The sequence below is a fragment of the Mandrillus leucophaeus genome, unplaced genomic scaffold (assembly GCF_000951045.1).
Source record: "Mandrillus leucophaeus isolate KB7577 unplaced genomic scaffold, Mleu.le_1.0 Scaffold389, whole genome shotgun sequence".
Lineage (NCBI taxonomy): Eukaryota > Metazoa > Chordata > Mammalia > Primates > Cercopithecidae > Mandrillus > Mandrillus leucophaeus.
The window spans coordinates 5,034,420-5,049,780 of record NW_012104131.1 but is presented as its reverse complement, the minus strand read 5'-3'; the positions used below and the strand labels follow the sequence as shown (position 1 = coordinate 5,049,780).

The 15,361-nt window shown below is 34.6% G+C and overlaps 1 protein-coding gene across 1 annotated transcript in view; it reads right to left on the bottom strand.

Moving 5' to 3' along the window:
- KCNH7 (potassium channel, voltage gated eag related subfamily H, member 7) overlaps nt 1-15,361 on the bottom strand; it is a 458,375-nt gene that overhangs the window by 13,517 nt on the left and 429,497 nt on the right. Inside the window, exons 11-13 of the mRNA XM_011991002.1 lie at nt 12,246-12,451; nt 9,891-9,987; nt 217-468 (exon numbers count right to left, since the gene is read on the bottom strand). Coding sequence (XP_011846392.1) covers nt 217-468; nt 9,891-9,987; nt 12,246-12,451 — 555 coding nt within the window. The remainder of the gene's footprint in view (nt 1-216; nt 469-9,890; nt 9,988-12,245; nt 12,452-15,361) is intronic.

Genomic DNA, 15,361 nt, shown 5'->3' with positions numbered 1-15,361 from the left:
ACCTCTCACGCTATAAGTGTTTGGGAATAATTACCGCTTGTTTTAGAATAGCGCAAACACTTCATAGATAATCTGAAATCTGAATGCTTTGTGAACATTTCATGAAGTTGAAAACGATTCGATTAACATGTGTCAGTACAGTTCTTAATTTGTAAAAAGTCATCATTTTGTGATTAGCACTGAAGAGAGACCACCTGATGTCTAACTCTGAATTACCTTTGCAAGAGTGACTTCTTTTATCTATGTGCATTCTTCCTGAGGTGGGCACTGTTTCTTCAAAATCGAGCCCAGATGCTTTCCCTATTCCTGGTGAAGAATCTACTATTCCTGAGAAGAGCGGCTTTTGTTCATCATCAATGGAGGAGATGAAAGATGACGATCTGCTTTTTTTCTCTTCAAAGTGTCTCCTGGAACTCTGATAATGTCTTATGGTATCTGCAGAGTCTTCAGGATCATTTGTACTGTTTTCTTCGCCAAAATATATCAAAGAAAAGTTATTTTATAGCAGATAATTAAATGTGAGACTGTATGCATATTACACTACCTAGCTATATATAAACTAGCTTTTTCCTATTGAAAATGTAGCTACTTGGATACTTAATGTTTTAAATTCAAGGGTTATTAGATTATCTTAGTGAAATAAAGTATTCATTTCAAAATTAAAAGAATATTTACAATAGTAATAATGTTTATGTCTCAGAGGAAAACTGTATGATAACTTACACAGTTTTTTATATGTTCAACAGTTATTTGTATTCTGAGAATCTGGTACACTCTTTCTTTAGGGAAATGAAAAAGACAAGGGAAAATGTGTCCCAATTTTAAAATATCACCACTATGCAACTTATTATTTGTTTATTTTTAACCTGCATGCCTTATTATCTGTTTTAGCTGCTCATGCATTGCAAAGGTCAAAATTGGAAGCCTCCTTTTAGTAAAAGACTGGCAGGCTGAATTTCAACCTTAGTCTGATTCATGTAATGGCCTTGGCATTCCAGGCAGTTTGGTTGTGTAGCATAATGCAAAGAATATAAAGCTTAAATACAGTAATTAAGGTAGGGTTTACCTAATTACATTAAAGCTGGTAGTGCATATTGGCTGTTTTATACTGAAATGTCAGGATAATTTCAGTCCTGAAGGTTGTGTTAGAACATATTTCAGCAGGAAAAACTCAAAGAGACAAATCCCAGAACTTGTTTCTATTAGTGTCCTGGGGAGACAGTATAATTCTCCATCTGGTTTCTGCTAATAACTAACCAACAAAACTCCAGAAGGTATATCGTTTTCTGGAGAAATGGTGAAGACAGTGTCCCCATCCGCTGTACGCCTCAGTGTGCTTACTTGGTTATTTATAGAAGGCCAAATGAACCGATGGAAGGCCACGCCAGAGAAACTTCCAACTGTTTTTAAAAATTCCCATATGGCAGAGAAATTCAACAAAGATTTTTTCCCTTTATTTTTTTAAATCATAATTTAAAATATGAAAAGTCAGAAAGCAGCCCAAGGTAAAAGCAGATAGAGTTTAAAAATCAGTTTTATGTGAAATTGTTATTGAGGAGTTCATGTTCTGTCAATTAAAATTAAGTCTAGCAAAAGCAGATTGCTTATTTTCTTTAAGATTTCATGCTTGCTCAGTGTCTTCATCATTACTGAGAAAGCCACAGACCTTTCCGATCTCCAACACTACAGACATCATTGATTACTTACTGTTACTTGTATATCCCCACTCAATCACTAATCTAATTGGTTGTAAATATTCAGATCAAATCTTCTTACAAAAAGCTTTTTCTCTTCAGTGTCATTGGCACAGACCTCCTTAAACCTCTAAAATTCCATCTTGCCATCTTCTTCCCAACTTTCTTTGTTTTTAACTTCTCCTCTTCTCTAAAGCCCTCTGAAAATTTGATCAACATTCTCTACTTTTTGAACATATCATTTTATTCCTCAAAAAATAACAGTTATAAAGTTTAGGCTAGTAAATGTGAAAAAAAGGAACATTTCATTTTTCTAAATTATCCTCATACCTGCTTAGTGAATTGCACCAGTTTGCTCTTCCTGAGTAAACCTTTTTGTAGTCCCTGACTTGGGAACCAGAGATATTTGAATGAGTTCAGGCCTCCTATTGTTCTCAAAAATGATTTTAATTTCTATACTTTTGTGGAGTGTTTTCCCATCTGCATCAAATGCAAGCTGAATTAACTATTAATTCATCTGCCTCCATTCAAAGTCTGGATAATGCTAACATGGATATTTGTAATGAATGTACATCACAAATTAATAAACCATCTTGTATCTTTGGCTGGAGAGGTCTTGGGGAATCCTTACACATGGTAGAATGTTCTGTTCTACCTACCATGCTGGGCTTCAGTCTTAGTTTACTAACTTATGACTTCATTTTGGATGCTCGTGAACAAGATTCACCAGTTAACATACATTGTTAGTTGAATTATAACTCGCTGATTTCACCTTGGACATGTGTTTACAAAATGTGGTCAGTGAGGAATTACTATCATTTAGTCGTATAGTAGAATGGAGAAAATTACTTCGTATACATAGGACAGAATTCTTTAGCAAAAATTTCTGGTAAAAGCAGAATCAGGTAAAAGAAGAAGACAAAAATTTGATATCCTTGAATTTTCCCCATTGGTAAGGAGAAAAAAAAAAACCCACCTTTATTTCTGTATTCGTTGCTGCTGAACTATCACCCAAACCATATGAACAATTTCTTTGATACAACCCCACTGAAACAACATTTTTTCACTCCATACTAGATAAATTAAAGCTTCATTTTCTGTCACATAAAATGAAAGTTGAAATGACAATCTATTTGTAGGTTAAAAATGGAAACTGTTCAGGCTTTGGCTGGAAAATTGGCTGATGTAATACGTACATGAAATTGGGCAGCTGAAATGCATTATAATTAGCCTCCAGGTACTTCTAAATTTTGATGGGCTGTACTATTTTTGCCTTTTTCCAGTTAAACTGAATTATTTGATAGACGTTAAATAGTATCAGGTACTATTTTTTTCTTAATTCTATTTATATTCTACGTAGAAATAATATTCTAAGGAAGGGCAGTTATCTGATTGCATAATCTTTCCTGTTACCATCATTTTATACAAAGAAAAAGCCATGTCTGTTTAATTAAACCACAAATTTGCCTCTGATTCAGAAGACGCAAAACCTTTTTTTTCTCCCTTGCTTCTCTAGGCGAACAGTTCATCTCCTCCTCTTTTTTCACAGAACACAATTCTAAAGCATTTGTGACTCGTCTTACGAGTGTCTCTCTGAGTTTAGAATGAATTCAAGAGCATAGAATAAGTGTCCTAATGGAATGGCTGACCCATTTATCTTAAGAATGATAATATAAAATCGTTCCTTTCAAAAAACCTGGAATAAACATTCTTGCTCACTCTGTCTTTTATGGAGTCTTCCTCTCAGTTTACCATTTTTATTTGTCAGACCCCACAGGGAGACCTAAGCTTTGGTCAAAGACAAGCATTTAAGGCACTCTCTCAGCATTTGCGTTTTAGATTTCCCACAGGTGACAATTTAGAAATAAGTTGAGCAATTCCAAGCCAAATGCCATGAAAAAAGCATTACATTGGAAAATTGGAGTCTAAAATAACTATTTTTTCATTTAAGATCACACACTTTAGCCTTCCTATAGCTCTAAAGGATATTGAAAGGGGTCTAGATGAATATGTTTTATACAAATACAAAAATTAACAATTTTATAAATTAAAATAAAGAAAAGATGGATATTGGTTTAAAGGTAAAAAGTTTCAGACATGCAAAATGAATAAACTCTGGAGCATTATTCTACAGTATGATAACTATAGTAAATGTATTATATACTTGAAAGTTGTTAAGAGATTAGATCTTAAATGTTCTCTCCCCCCCCCACAACACACACAGTTAACTATGTGAGTGATGAGTGTGTTAAATTAGCTTAAATATGGTAATCATTTCATAATGTATACAAATATGAAAAAAATCACTTTATATACCATAAATAGGTACAACTTTTACATGTTAATTATACCTCAATAAAACTTGAAAAGATCAAAAGATACTTTTATAGATCACTAAAATGGATTTCAAAAGCTAATCATTGTTATTGAAGAAGATATTTCAAAGACATACCAAAGTATAATACCAATATATTTAAATAATCTAATAAAACCAGAATAGAATTATCACTCTTCTATAGAAATAAGTTCATCACTGAATACATTAATCCCTTCAATAATTTTCATAGGATTATTTTATTTTGGAGAAACACTTTTAAAACTTATTGGCTTTTGGATGGCAATGGAAAATCACTAAACCAGTATTACAAAGTGATAGTGTTTATTGCTATCCTTTGAAATACAAAATGTAATGAGTTCAAGACACTTCCACTCTATTTTCTGGAACATTGGATTTTTCCTGCTGAGCATATATTGAAGAGATCATTTTAATAAAATTATATGGATAGGGAAATGAGTAAAGTTTTCTTCCCTACTCTTAGTATGTGTGTATCTCTTGAAAAGCATTCTTGTTTGTCATCATGCATGCAGAACCATTTATGTCCAATCTTTCACCTTGATTTCCATCTCTTCGGTTGTTACAGGCACATCTTTAACACTCTTTGAATGTTTTACTCTTGTGGCTTTTTTTGTTTTGTTTTGTTTGTCTTTTTTGTTTTGTTTTGTTTTTCATGTTTGGCAGTTTGTTCTTTACAATGGAGCATATTGTGATAATCTATTAGCAAAAGGAAGAGGATCTTTGGAGCGCTGATAATTGTTTCTTAGCTTTTGGAAATCAAGAGAGTAAGAATATTTCCAGGTTAGGAAGGACAAGCTCAGCATTCTGTAACTTCACAGGTCAATGTCCCTTTTGCTAAGAAAAATTATTTTCTTTCTGACGCAATGATTTTTTTCAAGTCCTATATAATTGAGACTACTTGCTAACTTTATTCTTGAACATTATCTTTATACTTTTGGAAAAGGAAGTAGGAAAAGGTATAGAGAAGGGATATTTGGAAGAGTGGGTTCAGATACTTCTGCAGAGTTCTGATGAGGAACGGGAAGCAAAGGAATAAATGCCAAATCTGTTGTTCTGGGAGAGGTGACCTCAGGTGACATCAATGCTTTAGTTAAAATATATACCAACAGGATTTTTCTTAAAATGTATAACATCAGCAAGAACTAATTTTCACAATGTTTGAGGCGTCTCCACACAATAAAACCAATAGAGTAAAAAGTTTCCTATTCCAGGTCCTCTTTTTTTCTACTCACTACTTGGTACAAAATAGTAAAAATAATTTCTTCAGAATTCTTTAGAAACACTTATTTTTTTCTGCTAAATTAACAAGAAAATATAATGAAGATTGAAGAGGGTAAGTATGCAGACGCTAACTACAATTCAGAAGGAATATCTATTTGTCTTCTTGTTAGCCAATGAAGAATTTTGTCTAAAATGTTAAGACAAACTTTTGAGACTAAAGTAGAAATAAACATGAAAAAACTCAGGGTGCTTAGCACACAGTGGGTACTCAACGACAATGGACTCCAAATGAATGGGTGATTGTTTGCACCTAGTTACACTGCTGCCCTCATTGGATTATTCTCTGCCAAAAGGTCACCTCCTAATTAAAAATTAGTAGCCACTTTGATACTGTATTTTCTGTCAACAGAAAGCATTGAGCAGAACACTGCAAATATTTGGTCTTATAAGCTCTGTAAGTAAACATACATAAATGTATGTGTGTAGTGTATAATGGCACATTATATATATATACACACATACACACATATTTATATATTTTATAATATATAAATTATGTATACACATATGTATATTTATATATCCTGTGCCATTATATATGCTATTTTTACAAATATACTCTGTATTTTATACAACGTACACAACACAAAATTTTAGAAGAATTATTACTTCTATGACCTAATGGATCTGGCTCACACTGGAGTAGGCACAGTTCGACTTTTAAGACCACGTAAATAGAGATGATTTTTCAGCATTTTTTTCATTTACTTCTCCTCTGCCCAGCCACCTTAACAATGCTCATGGCCACTGAGCAGGTCATTGAAGCATCATTTTTATTCTTCACTTTCTGTAATAATATTTTACTTCCATCTCAGGAGCTGTAGCACTTCTTCCTACAATGAACATTGTCATATTGGGGAGGTCCTGGGCACCTCCATGCCAGAATTTTAGGAAGAAAAGATAACTACTTGAAGATACCTTTAAAAATACAGGGTGCTCTCAAATTTCTACCTGCACTTATAAGTCTCTCCTGTAGGGAAGTGGGATTTTTTCCTTAGAAAAAAAATGTACAGCTCATGAGAACAAGCCACCCTCATCGACAAATTCATTATGTATTCAATATAAGTATATATTTTGTTTTTCAGCTTTCCAGAGGTTCTACATATTTCATTAAAAAATTATGTCTTATTCAATGTGAGCTCTTTAGAACCTTGTGAGAGGCAAGACTGGAAGTGAAGTGGCAGGTGGCAGGCAGCAGGTGTGGATTAAAGCCAGTCAAGTTGCATTGTTCCACTCAGTGGGTAGGGAGTGGCAATGCAGGACTCAACCTCTGTCTGCTGCTAGTGCCCAGAAACAGTCTTCTCTCTGATTCTTGATGCCACTGCTGATTTACAGGCAACAGCACTCTTGAATGTCTGCCTTCAAGGTTTCCTTTCATACGAGTAATAAATTAACACTACAAAAATGAATGCATTTCCAGGGAAAATTTTAGTTTCTGTATCCACAAATGGTTCAGCATCAATGATCCCCTGTACTCTGTTCTTTATATTATGTGTATTTTTCTCCTATATGTTGATGTTACATCAATAACTCTATGATGAATGCTCACCTTAAGAGAATTAGATTTGGATGACAGGGACTAAATTGCTTTCAGCAAATTTTATAATTGCCCGCAGCACCCTGGATTCCTAAAGACTTTGGAATAGGCTCTTGGGCTCTGGTTAACTGTGTTTTCACATTGACCAACTCATGGTTACTTACTGGCACAACCAGGAAACATCAAAGAGCTGTAGGCAGAAAATCCCTTAGCACTTACACTTTATATAAAATTGGTCTCATAGACTAAGCCTGTGATTAAAGGGACAGTATTCAAAATCAACAGAAATGTCTAGTTACATGAGAACAGTACAAATTGTGACATTGCTCTCAGGGCCTTATCGGGAGATAAAAACATTAGATAATTTAGCTTAAGAATGAGGAAACTGAGCGAGATTGAAAGGAGATTTAATAAATCTTCGACTATGTGGAGGACATTATTATATTGACCACATTGTTAACCTGTTTTTCATTTCCAGTGAGATAAATATAAGAGCTGAACTTCAGGATAAGGGATTTAGATGAACTCCGTGGAAGAACTGCTTAATAGTAGTGGTTCTGATTTTAGAAAAAGTCACCAAGAAAATAATTAAAGATCTTGCAGAACAAAATTATCAACTATCTATGAGTAATCTATTGTTCTACAGTCAGCCAGAAGAATCAATAATTAGTCCAATTCAACAAATATTTATCAACCATTGTTTGCTAAAGTAATCTACAGTTTGGCAAAGGCAAAGGAAAAAAATATACCAGTAGCCATTGTACAGGGCATATTTTGACATTATAAGAAGCAAGCGTTTTGAGAATTCATAGAGAAACAGAAGGTTTACATTTGAGGAGATCAAGAAACAATTCACATTAAATATATCATTGGAGATTGACTTTGTTAAAAATTGAATTTTAGTGGATGAAACTGGTGTGGTATGAATTTGTGTGTGTGTGTGTGTGTGTGTGTTTTGTTGAGGACAAGGAAGCAAATGAATTAAGGGAATGTTATAACCAAAACCACAGAAACAGTGTACATGGTGGAGCGGGCAGTTTGTTTCAACTGAAATGTTGAGCAAGCTAAAGCTAGTAGATGCTCTCCTAGAAAGAGAATTCATTGAGGAGAAAAGAGAGTGAAAAAAAGAACTTGGCATAAGAAGGCAAGAAAAGGGAAAATAATAAAAAGAAAGATGCTCAAATTCTATTTCATTTATTCTTTCCACAGATATTTGTTGAGCATCTGCTGTGCAGCAAGCACTAAAACTACAGGGGACCAAATATTTTCCACTTCCACGGAACTTATGATCTAGAGGCAGACAACATTGATTAAATAATGATGCAAATAAACCCAGAAGTACACCTGGAGTAAAGTTGCTGAAGAGATGAACTGATAGGGGAAGGAGTGGAGTGATGGGAGTAGTTAAGGGAAGGATATTAGGAGATAAGACTGAAGAGGTAAGTTAAGACCCACCCTAATAAGGATTAAGGGCATAGGATGTCCTTAGAGGGCTTTGAATATGTGGGTGACATAAACATAACTGCATTTAGAAAAAAAATTAACAGAAGTCCAGTGTGGAATAGATGAAAGAGGGGTAAGTTGCATGTGGGAAGGCAAGTTGGAAGGCTGTTTCAATATTCCAGGTGGCAGATTATGGTAGCTTGGTCCAGAGCTGTGGCTAAGTAGTTGGAGAGAAGTTAACCAAAAGGAGACCTAATTTGAAGACTAAATGGAGATTTATTGGAGGTAGCAATAATAGGACTTGTTGCCAGAGTTGCTGGAGAGGTTGTGAGAAGGTTGGCTCCAAGATATCTGGCTTGTACAATTGATTGAATAGAGTCACCATCTGTAGAGGCATGGGAATTGAAGAGGAGACAGGTGTCCAGGGTGCACCATGAGTTCAATTTAGGAAATGTTGAGTTAGAGCTGCCTTTGAGATTTCAGGTAGATGATTTTATAGGCGATTAGATATGTGGGACTGAAGCTCAGGTGGTCTGGGATTAACATGTAAATATGCACATCTCGTATGTGAGGATATAATTAAATGGTGGGCATAAATGGGATCACCCTGAGAAACAGTATGATATAGAATGAGAAGAAAAAGGAGCCTAGGACTATGCCTTAAAAGTCTAACAAATTAACACTGGTGTAGAAAATAATAATCTTGAAATTGTCTTCAGTGAGTTCATGAAGGTGGGAGGAAAATAGGAAGATTGAAGTATTACAGACACAAAGAAAAGAGTATGCAAGAAAAAGAAGGGAATTGGTTCATAGTGAAAGATGCACCTATGGGGCCAAATAAGGTAAAGACTAGAATGTTTGTTGGATCAGCATGAGGCAAGAGTGAAAGCTTCTTCAGGAAAACTTTCTCCCATCTGCCAAGAACAGTTAAATGTACACTCATCTGACCTCCCATTGAGGAATACCTATTCCTGTTACAGAGCCTACTATTTGAGGGTGTGTCTATCTCCCTCTCTAGGGAAGATGAGGGATGTTCTGCACAACTTATTTCTCAGAACATTGAGTAACTGCTTGAAAATGTGAAATGGTAAATGAATATTTTTTGACTATATGAGCAAAGCATAAAGAATAGTCAGAGAGGCAGAAAAACCTGGAGAGAACAAGAAGTGACAAGTGCCACAGAGTCTGAGGATAAGAAGGACTCACTAATGTGGCCTTCATCCATGTCATGCATGCTTGTAGGGCATGTAAGAGGATTGAGCTCTTGGCCTGAAATGACAACCCTCCTTCCAGAACACTGTGCTCAGAACGAATTGACTGTCTTTTAAAAATCAGTCCACTCTATTTCTTAATCTGTGATGTCCTTGTGAATATCAGATGGGTTTGTTGAATGATATCATTGAGAGCTATCAATCAGAAACTGGAAACCAGATCATTAGCTACTTAATAAAGCAAAGGATCTGCCCTTCTAAAGCCTGAGTAAAATTTATTCTTGAAATCAGAAGTATAATGAACATTTAAGTAAGAAGGCTAATTACCACATGCTCTACATTTAAACTTTAGGAATGGAATGAATTACCTTTCTCTCCTTCACTTTCAAATGACAATTTTCTTCTTCGTAGTTTACAGTTGTCTCCTTCCGAATCATTCATGGATTGTGATCGTAGGAGATCAGCCTTTGTTAATGAAACATGAAGATAAAATGAAAGATTACTCAATTAGAACATAATGTATTATCAGTAAACTATTTACTATTTCATATCGTTTCAACCATCTTGAGACTTAATCATTAGATTGCAGGTAAACAGCTACAATACCCTGCTCAATACTCGTCTCTTAAATATAAAATACACTGATAGAATAATTTTTAGTACTTTCAACATTTGCTGGGGAAATCATAGTGTAGAAGTTATTTATATGTGAAATGTTTAGGGATGATGTCAACATTTAAAGAAAAAATATTTCTTTATGTGGAATGTGTTTTATGCAACTTGGTAAAGTAAAAATAAGAACAATACAGTTGACCCTCAAACAATACAAGCTTCAACTGTGCAGGTTCACTTATACACGAATTTTCTTTTTCCTCTGCTACTCCTGAGACAGCAAGACCAACCATTCCTCTTCCTCCTCCTCCATAGCCTATTAAATATGAAGATGATGAGATGATGATCTTTATGATAATCTACTTCCACTTAATTAATGGTAAATATATTTCCTCATCCTTATGATTTTCTTAATATTTTATTTTCCATAGCTTACTTTATTATAAGAATACATTTTATAAAAATATTTAAAATATGTGTTAATTGATTGATTACATTATTGGCAAGACTTCTAATAAATAGTAGGCTATCAGTAATTAAGTTTTTGTGGAGTCAAAAGTTATATGCAGATTTTCAACTATATGAGGGTTGGTGTTCTGAATTCCCATGTTGTTCAAAAGTCAATTGTAGTAATTTAAAGAACTTTGCATAAATTATAGTATGGCAAAGAAAAATGTATAAACTAGTTAAGATTAGCTATGATGTTTAAATGATATGGTAATTATCATAAGGTTAAATTTCACAACAATAAATATAGGTTAAATTCCATAAACATTACACTTTGAACCCTTTATTATTTTGCTCCCAGATCCTCCTTCTTCCCTCTCTAGTTTACTCTGTCTAATATTGTCTGTCTTGTAAATAAAAATGGAAGCTCCTGTTTATTTGAGTGCTGACTAAACTTTTATACAATGAAGTTATGAGAGGTAGATACTTGCTACTTTTCAAGGCAAAGTCAGAATGAGGTTGGTGACATAAAACTGAGATTGTGACAAATTACTGAATTAAAACCATTACAGAAACGTATGTTCTTAATAACTAGAATCTTTTCCACCTCAATTAAAAAAGATCTTTTCGGTGTTTTAAAAAGAAATAACTATCTGAACTGGTGCATCAGGATATTAAATGGCATCTAGGGGCCCTTAAAATTCCTCTTTCTCTTTTAAGCCTCTCATGGTACTTGGGAATATCTATGACTACAGGAAGTATTAAGTCTACCCCCTCTTACCTAAGTATTGACTTTAGGGTTTGTTTTTTTTTTCCCCAGAGAATATATTAGTTAGCATTTAAATACACTGGCAAGTATCAATCACTCAATATTTGATTTCTGATTTAAAAAAGCATTCAGAATTGGAGTGGAGTTGTGAAATTTTGGGGGGAAAGGGATAGAAGAGGAATAACCTAGTAATAAATTTTGGGTTACAACGTAAGTTTTATAGCCATAGAACAGTAATAGCTCATAAGGGCACATTTTCATAGTAGAAAAGAGTACGGAACCTAAGAGCTACACTCGAAGTTCATTCTAGGTTAACTTGCATATACAATTATTTAACTATTATTTCTGTTAAACTACATATTCATTCTACACCATTAAAACCGACAATACTGTAAAACCTGACTAATTTGTACTTCTGTGATTTGGAAATTTTATTAAATAGGAAACTAAACTTGAATGAGGTTAATTTTTTCATTACTATTGTGAAGACACTGATTACCAATGTATAGTATGAATAATAGCTGAGAGACTATTCTAACCTCTGTATAAGATAAACTCAAGCAATTTTCAACAGCCTAAAATCACCCATTTCTAGCAAATAATTGGCACAGTATAAACAAAGGCTATTTTAACTCAAGTGTATCACCTAAGGGCTTCTACAAGGTCAAACCTAGTTGAACTACTTGAAATTATTCAACATATTTGAAAGCAATTAAGCTAAATTTCTTTTCTATAATTCAGAAATTTTAATATTCAGCTGGCCTTTCCTTCCAAATATTCAGAATTTGTAAAGTTTTGCTGCAATATTTTGCTTGATTTTTCAGAAGCATTTGTGCAATTCCAGAATAAACTAACATGTCAGAAATGTAAACATAAACAAACAGTTAACATATACCTTTGCACTCTCATGCCTTAGGTTGAAAGTCAACTCTAGGTTTGTTAGAAAGTGATCGGAAAACTCAGGATACATATCCAAAACCTCTAACAAGTCTTCTCGCTGAATCTTATGCAAGTCACAGTATGTGAGTGCTCTTACATCTGCATTAGACTTTCCAGGTTTAGCATAAAGATGAACCATTTCTCCAAATATATCATTTTTTCCTAAGAAAATAAAAAGAAAAAGAGGCTGGGAAAGGGAATCCAAACTAATGTTTTCCTTCTAAAAGTAGAAGGGGGTCACTAAACAATTGATCAATCCCTGAAAACCAGACTTGGGGAGCAACGTTCCAGCACCTCAACTAAATGCACATCCTATGTTTGGTGAGTGGAAATTTATCTCTAAGGGTGATTGGTTCTTTTATTTCCTTGTTTTGGTTATTTGGCTAACCATCTAGAATGTAGCAAACATATCTTCAGTCCAGTATGCCCCACTTTGCTAGCAAAGGGTCTTGCCATATAGTATTTTAAAGATACTTTCAGGTAGGTGTACTCTGATTTTTTCAATCTGGGGATATGAGAAAGGCTGCAGTGAGTCAGATTCATGACCTTTCTGTCTCGGGATGGTCTCTGCAGGTGATGCTGAGCAAGGGGTTATGATGGAGCTGTTTCAACACTTAGTGGATTGGTGGAACAATCGGAATGCACCTTGTTTCCTAAAAACCACATTTGAATTTGCACTTATTAAATACGCCCAACTGCTTAATAAATCTAGTTATATTTTCTCAACATATATAGTCCTGCTTTTTGTTATATGGCCTTTGTTAGGGAAATTTGTCCTTGCTCTTCTGTAAAATCTAGGGTTATTTCAGTGTCTAGCTTCTAACGGGCCTTCCCCATCACCACTGCCTAGCCACATACTACCTGCTTTTCAAGGTCTTATTCCATGACAAGATAAGAACAACAGCAACAGTAACAAATATTTATTGAGGACCAGTAGGTGCCAGGCACTGTGTCAAATGCTTAGGTGCATTGCCTCAATTTATTCCTAAAATAACTTCATGAAGGAATTGCTAATAATTATCCACATTTTATGAATACAGAAAGAGCATTAAAGTGATAAACTGATTAGCCTAATGTCAACTTCTTAGTTGAATGAAGTGGAGAGAGGGAGAGAACAGCCAGAAGTAAATCCCACGCATCGTGACTCCAGAGTCAAAGTTATTGCACACCTGATACTGTGCATCTAATCTCCTTCCAATGACTTCCCTGAATGTCATGGCCACTTAGATTTTTCTGTTTCTGACTATCAAAGTACTTAAAAATTGTACTTGTGGTATATATACTTAATACATACTGATATATTACTTGATTATATAACTTCTAAAGATAATCAATGGCAATGTAAAATAGTACTCTCTTGTATCTATCCTGAAGCTTCTTTTCATTTTTAGAAAAAACTCCTTGAGTATATTATTTTAGATTTTGGTATACAACTTCATGTATACCTTACTGTGGAAGCTCTCAAAGACTTTTAAGTAATAAGGTTCTAATTAGTCAAAAAATGCTGTAATATTCTTGTTTCACAAAAGAATTCAACAATGAGAAATCAAACACTGTATCTTAACTATGTAAGAAAAATTGACATTAGAAAGGATACACTAACCACAGTTAAAATAAATTTGTATCAGCCTTCCAAAAATAGGATAAACGATCATAATTTATAAGGATTTTAGGGGCTTACATGGAAATAGGGACAGAAAAGGAGTAATTTCCTGACATTCTTTATAGTTTTGGTAGCTCAATATAGATATTATTGTTTTTAAAAAAGACCTGAACTAAATTAAGCCTGGACTTTGTATTTCAATTACCAACATGACTATAAATGAGCCAGGATCTAGCCAGTCCATGGATATGTCTTAGCAATACTCTAAAATTACTACTTGATAAAGCAAGAAAGCTTTTTACCTTCTTGTAGAAGCTAGGACTAGCTGATTTGAAGATCGGAAATGCAACAAAGCATCCTCCTTCTCTGGCAACAGAGAAGGACAAACTGACCAGGACAAACTGTCTAGGCCAAATCTAGTGAAAACCTAACTTGATTGTGTGGCCTTAAAATGATTTAGAATATGTGTTTATTCTTTGTCAGCTTATTGGTTAGAAAACCAAATTTGGGAAATTAAAAAAAAACTAATATAATAAAATTATCAAAATATATAAGAAAATCACTTGAACATCTTTATTCATGTATTTGAGTTCTGTGCCATGTCGTACTCTGGTTCTACACAGCAGCAGGGAAAACAGACAACATCCCTGTCCTATTGGCGATAACTATCATATGTGAACATCAAAAGCTGAGTGACATAAAATCATTGAATTACATGCCCATTATTTAAGTGGAGCTGGATAATCTACAGGGGAAAAAATGCAAATTTTTACAGAAACTAAGGATAGGCGTTATCATAGGGAGAGTGAGGCTTAAACCTACTGGCTGTATGGTAGGAGAAAAGAAGAATTGACTGCACTTCTGCACTTTTTCTGTTTCTTTTCTCTTCCCCAGTGTCCTAATATTATAAAGAAGTACTACAAGTTCACATGGCCTAAATTTATTTTTTATTTTATTTTATTTTATTATTTTTTTGAGACGGAGTCTCGCTCTGTCGCCCAGGCTGGAGTGCAGTGGCACGATCTTGGCTCACTGAAAGCTCCACCTTCCAGGTTCACACCATTCTCCTGCCTCAGCCTCCCGAATATCTGGGACTACAGGCACCCGCCACCACGCCTGGCTTATTTTTTGTATTTTTAGTAGAGATAGGGTTTCACTGTGTTAGCCAGGATGGTCTCGATCTCCTGACCTCGTGATCCGCCCATCTCGGCCTCCCAAAGTGCTGGGATTACAGGTGTGAGCCACTGCGCCTGGCCCCTAAATGTATTTTTAAAGAGGCAGATTAAACATGTGCTTTCTTTTGCACCCAAATCAGTTGAAGTTATGACTAATTTAATCCTTCATCACTTCTATCCCTGGTTGTTAGGTTCATAGGTCTATATTAATTACCTAGTTAAGGACTGTATGATTCCATTTAATCCGACACGGCAGGTAAAAGTGCACAGTGAATAAATGAAATTCATCAAAAC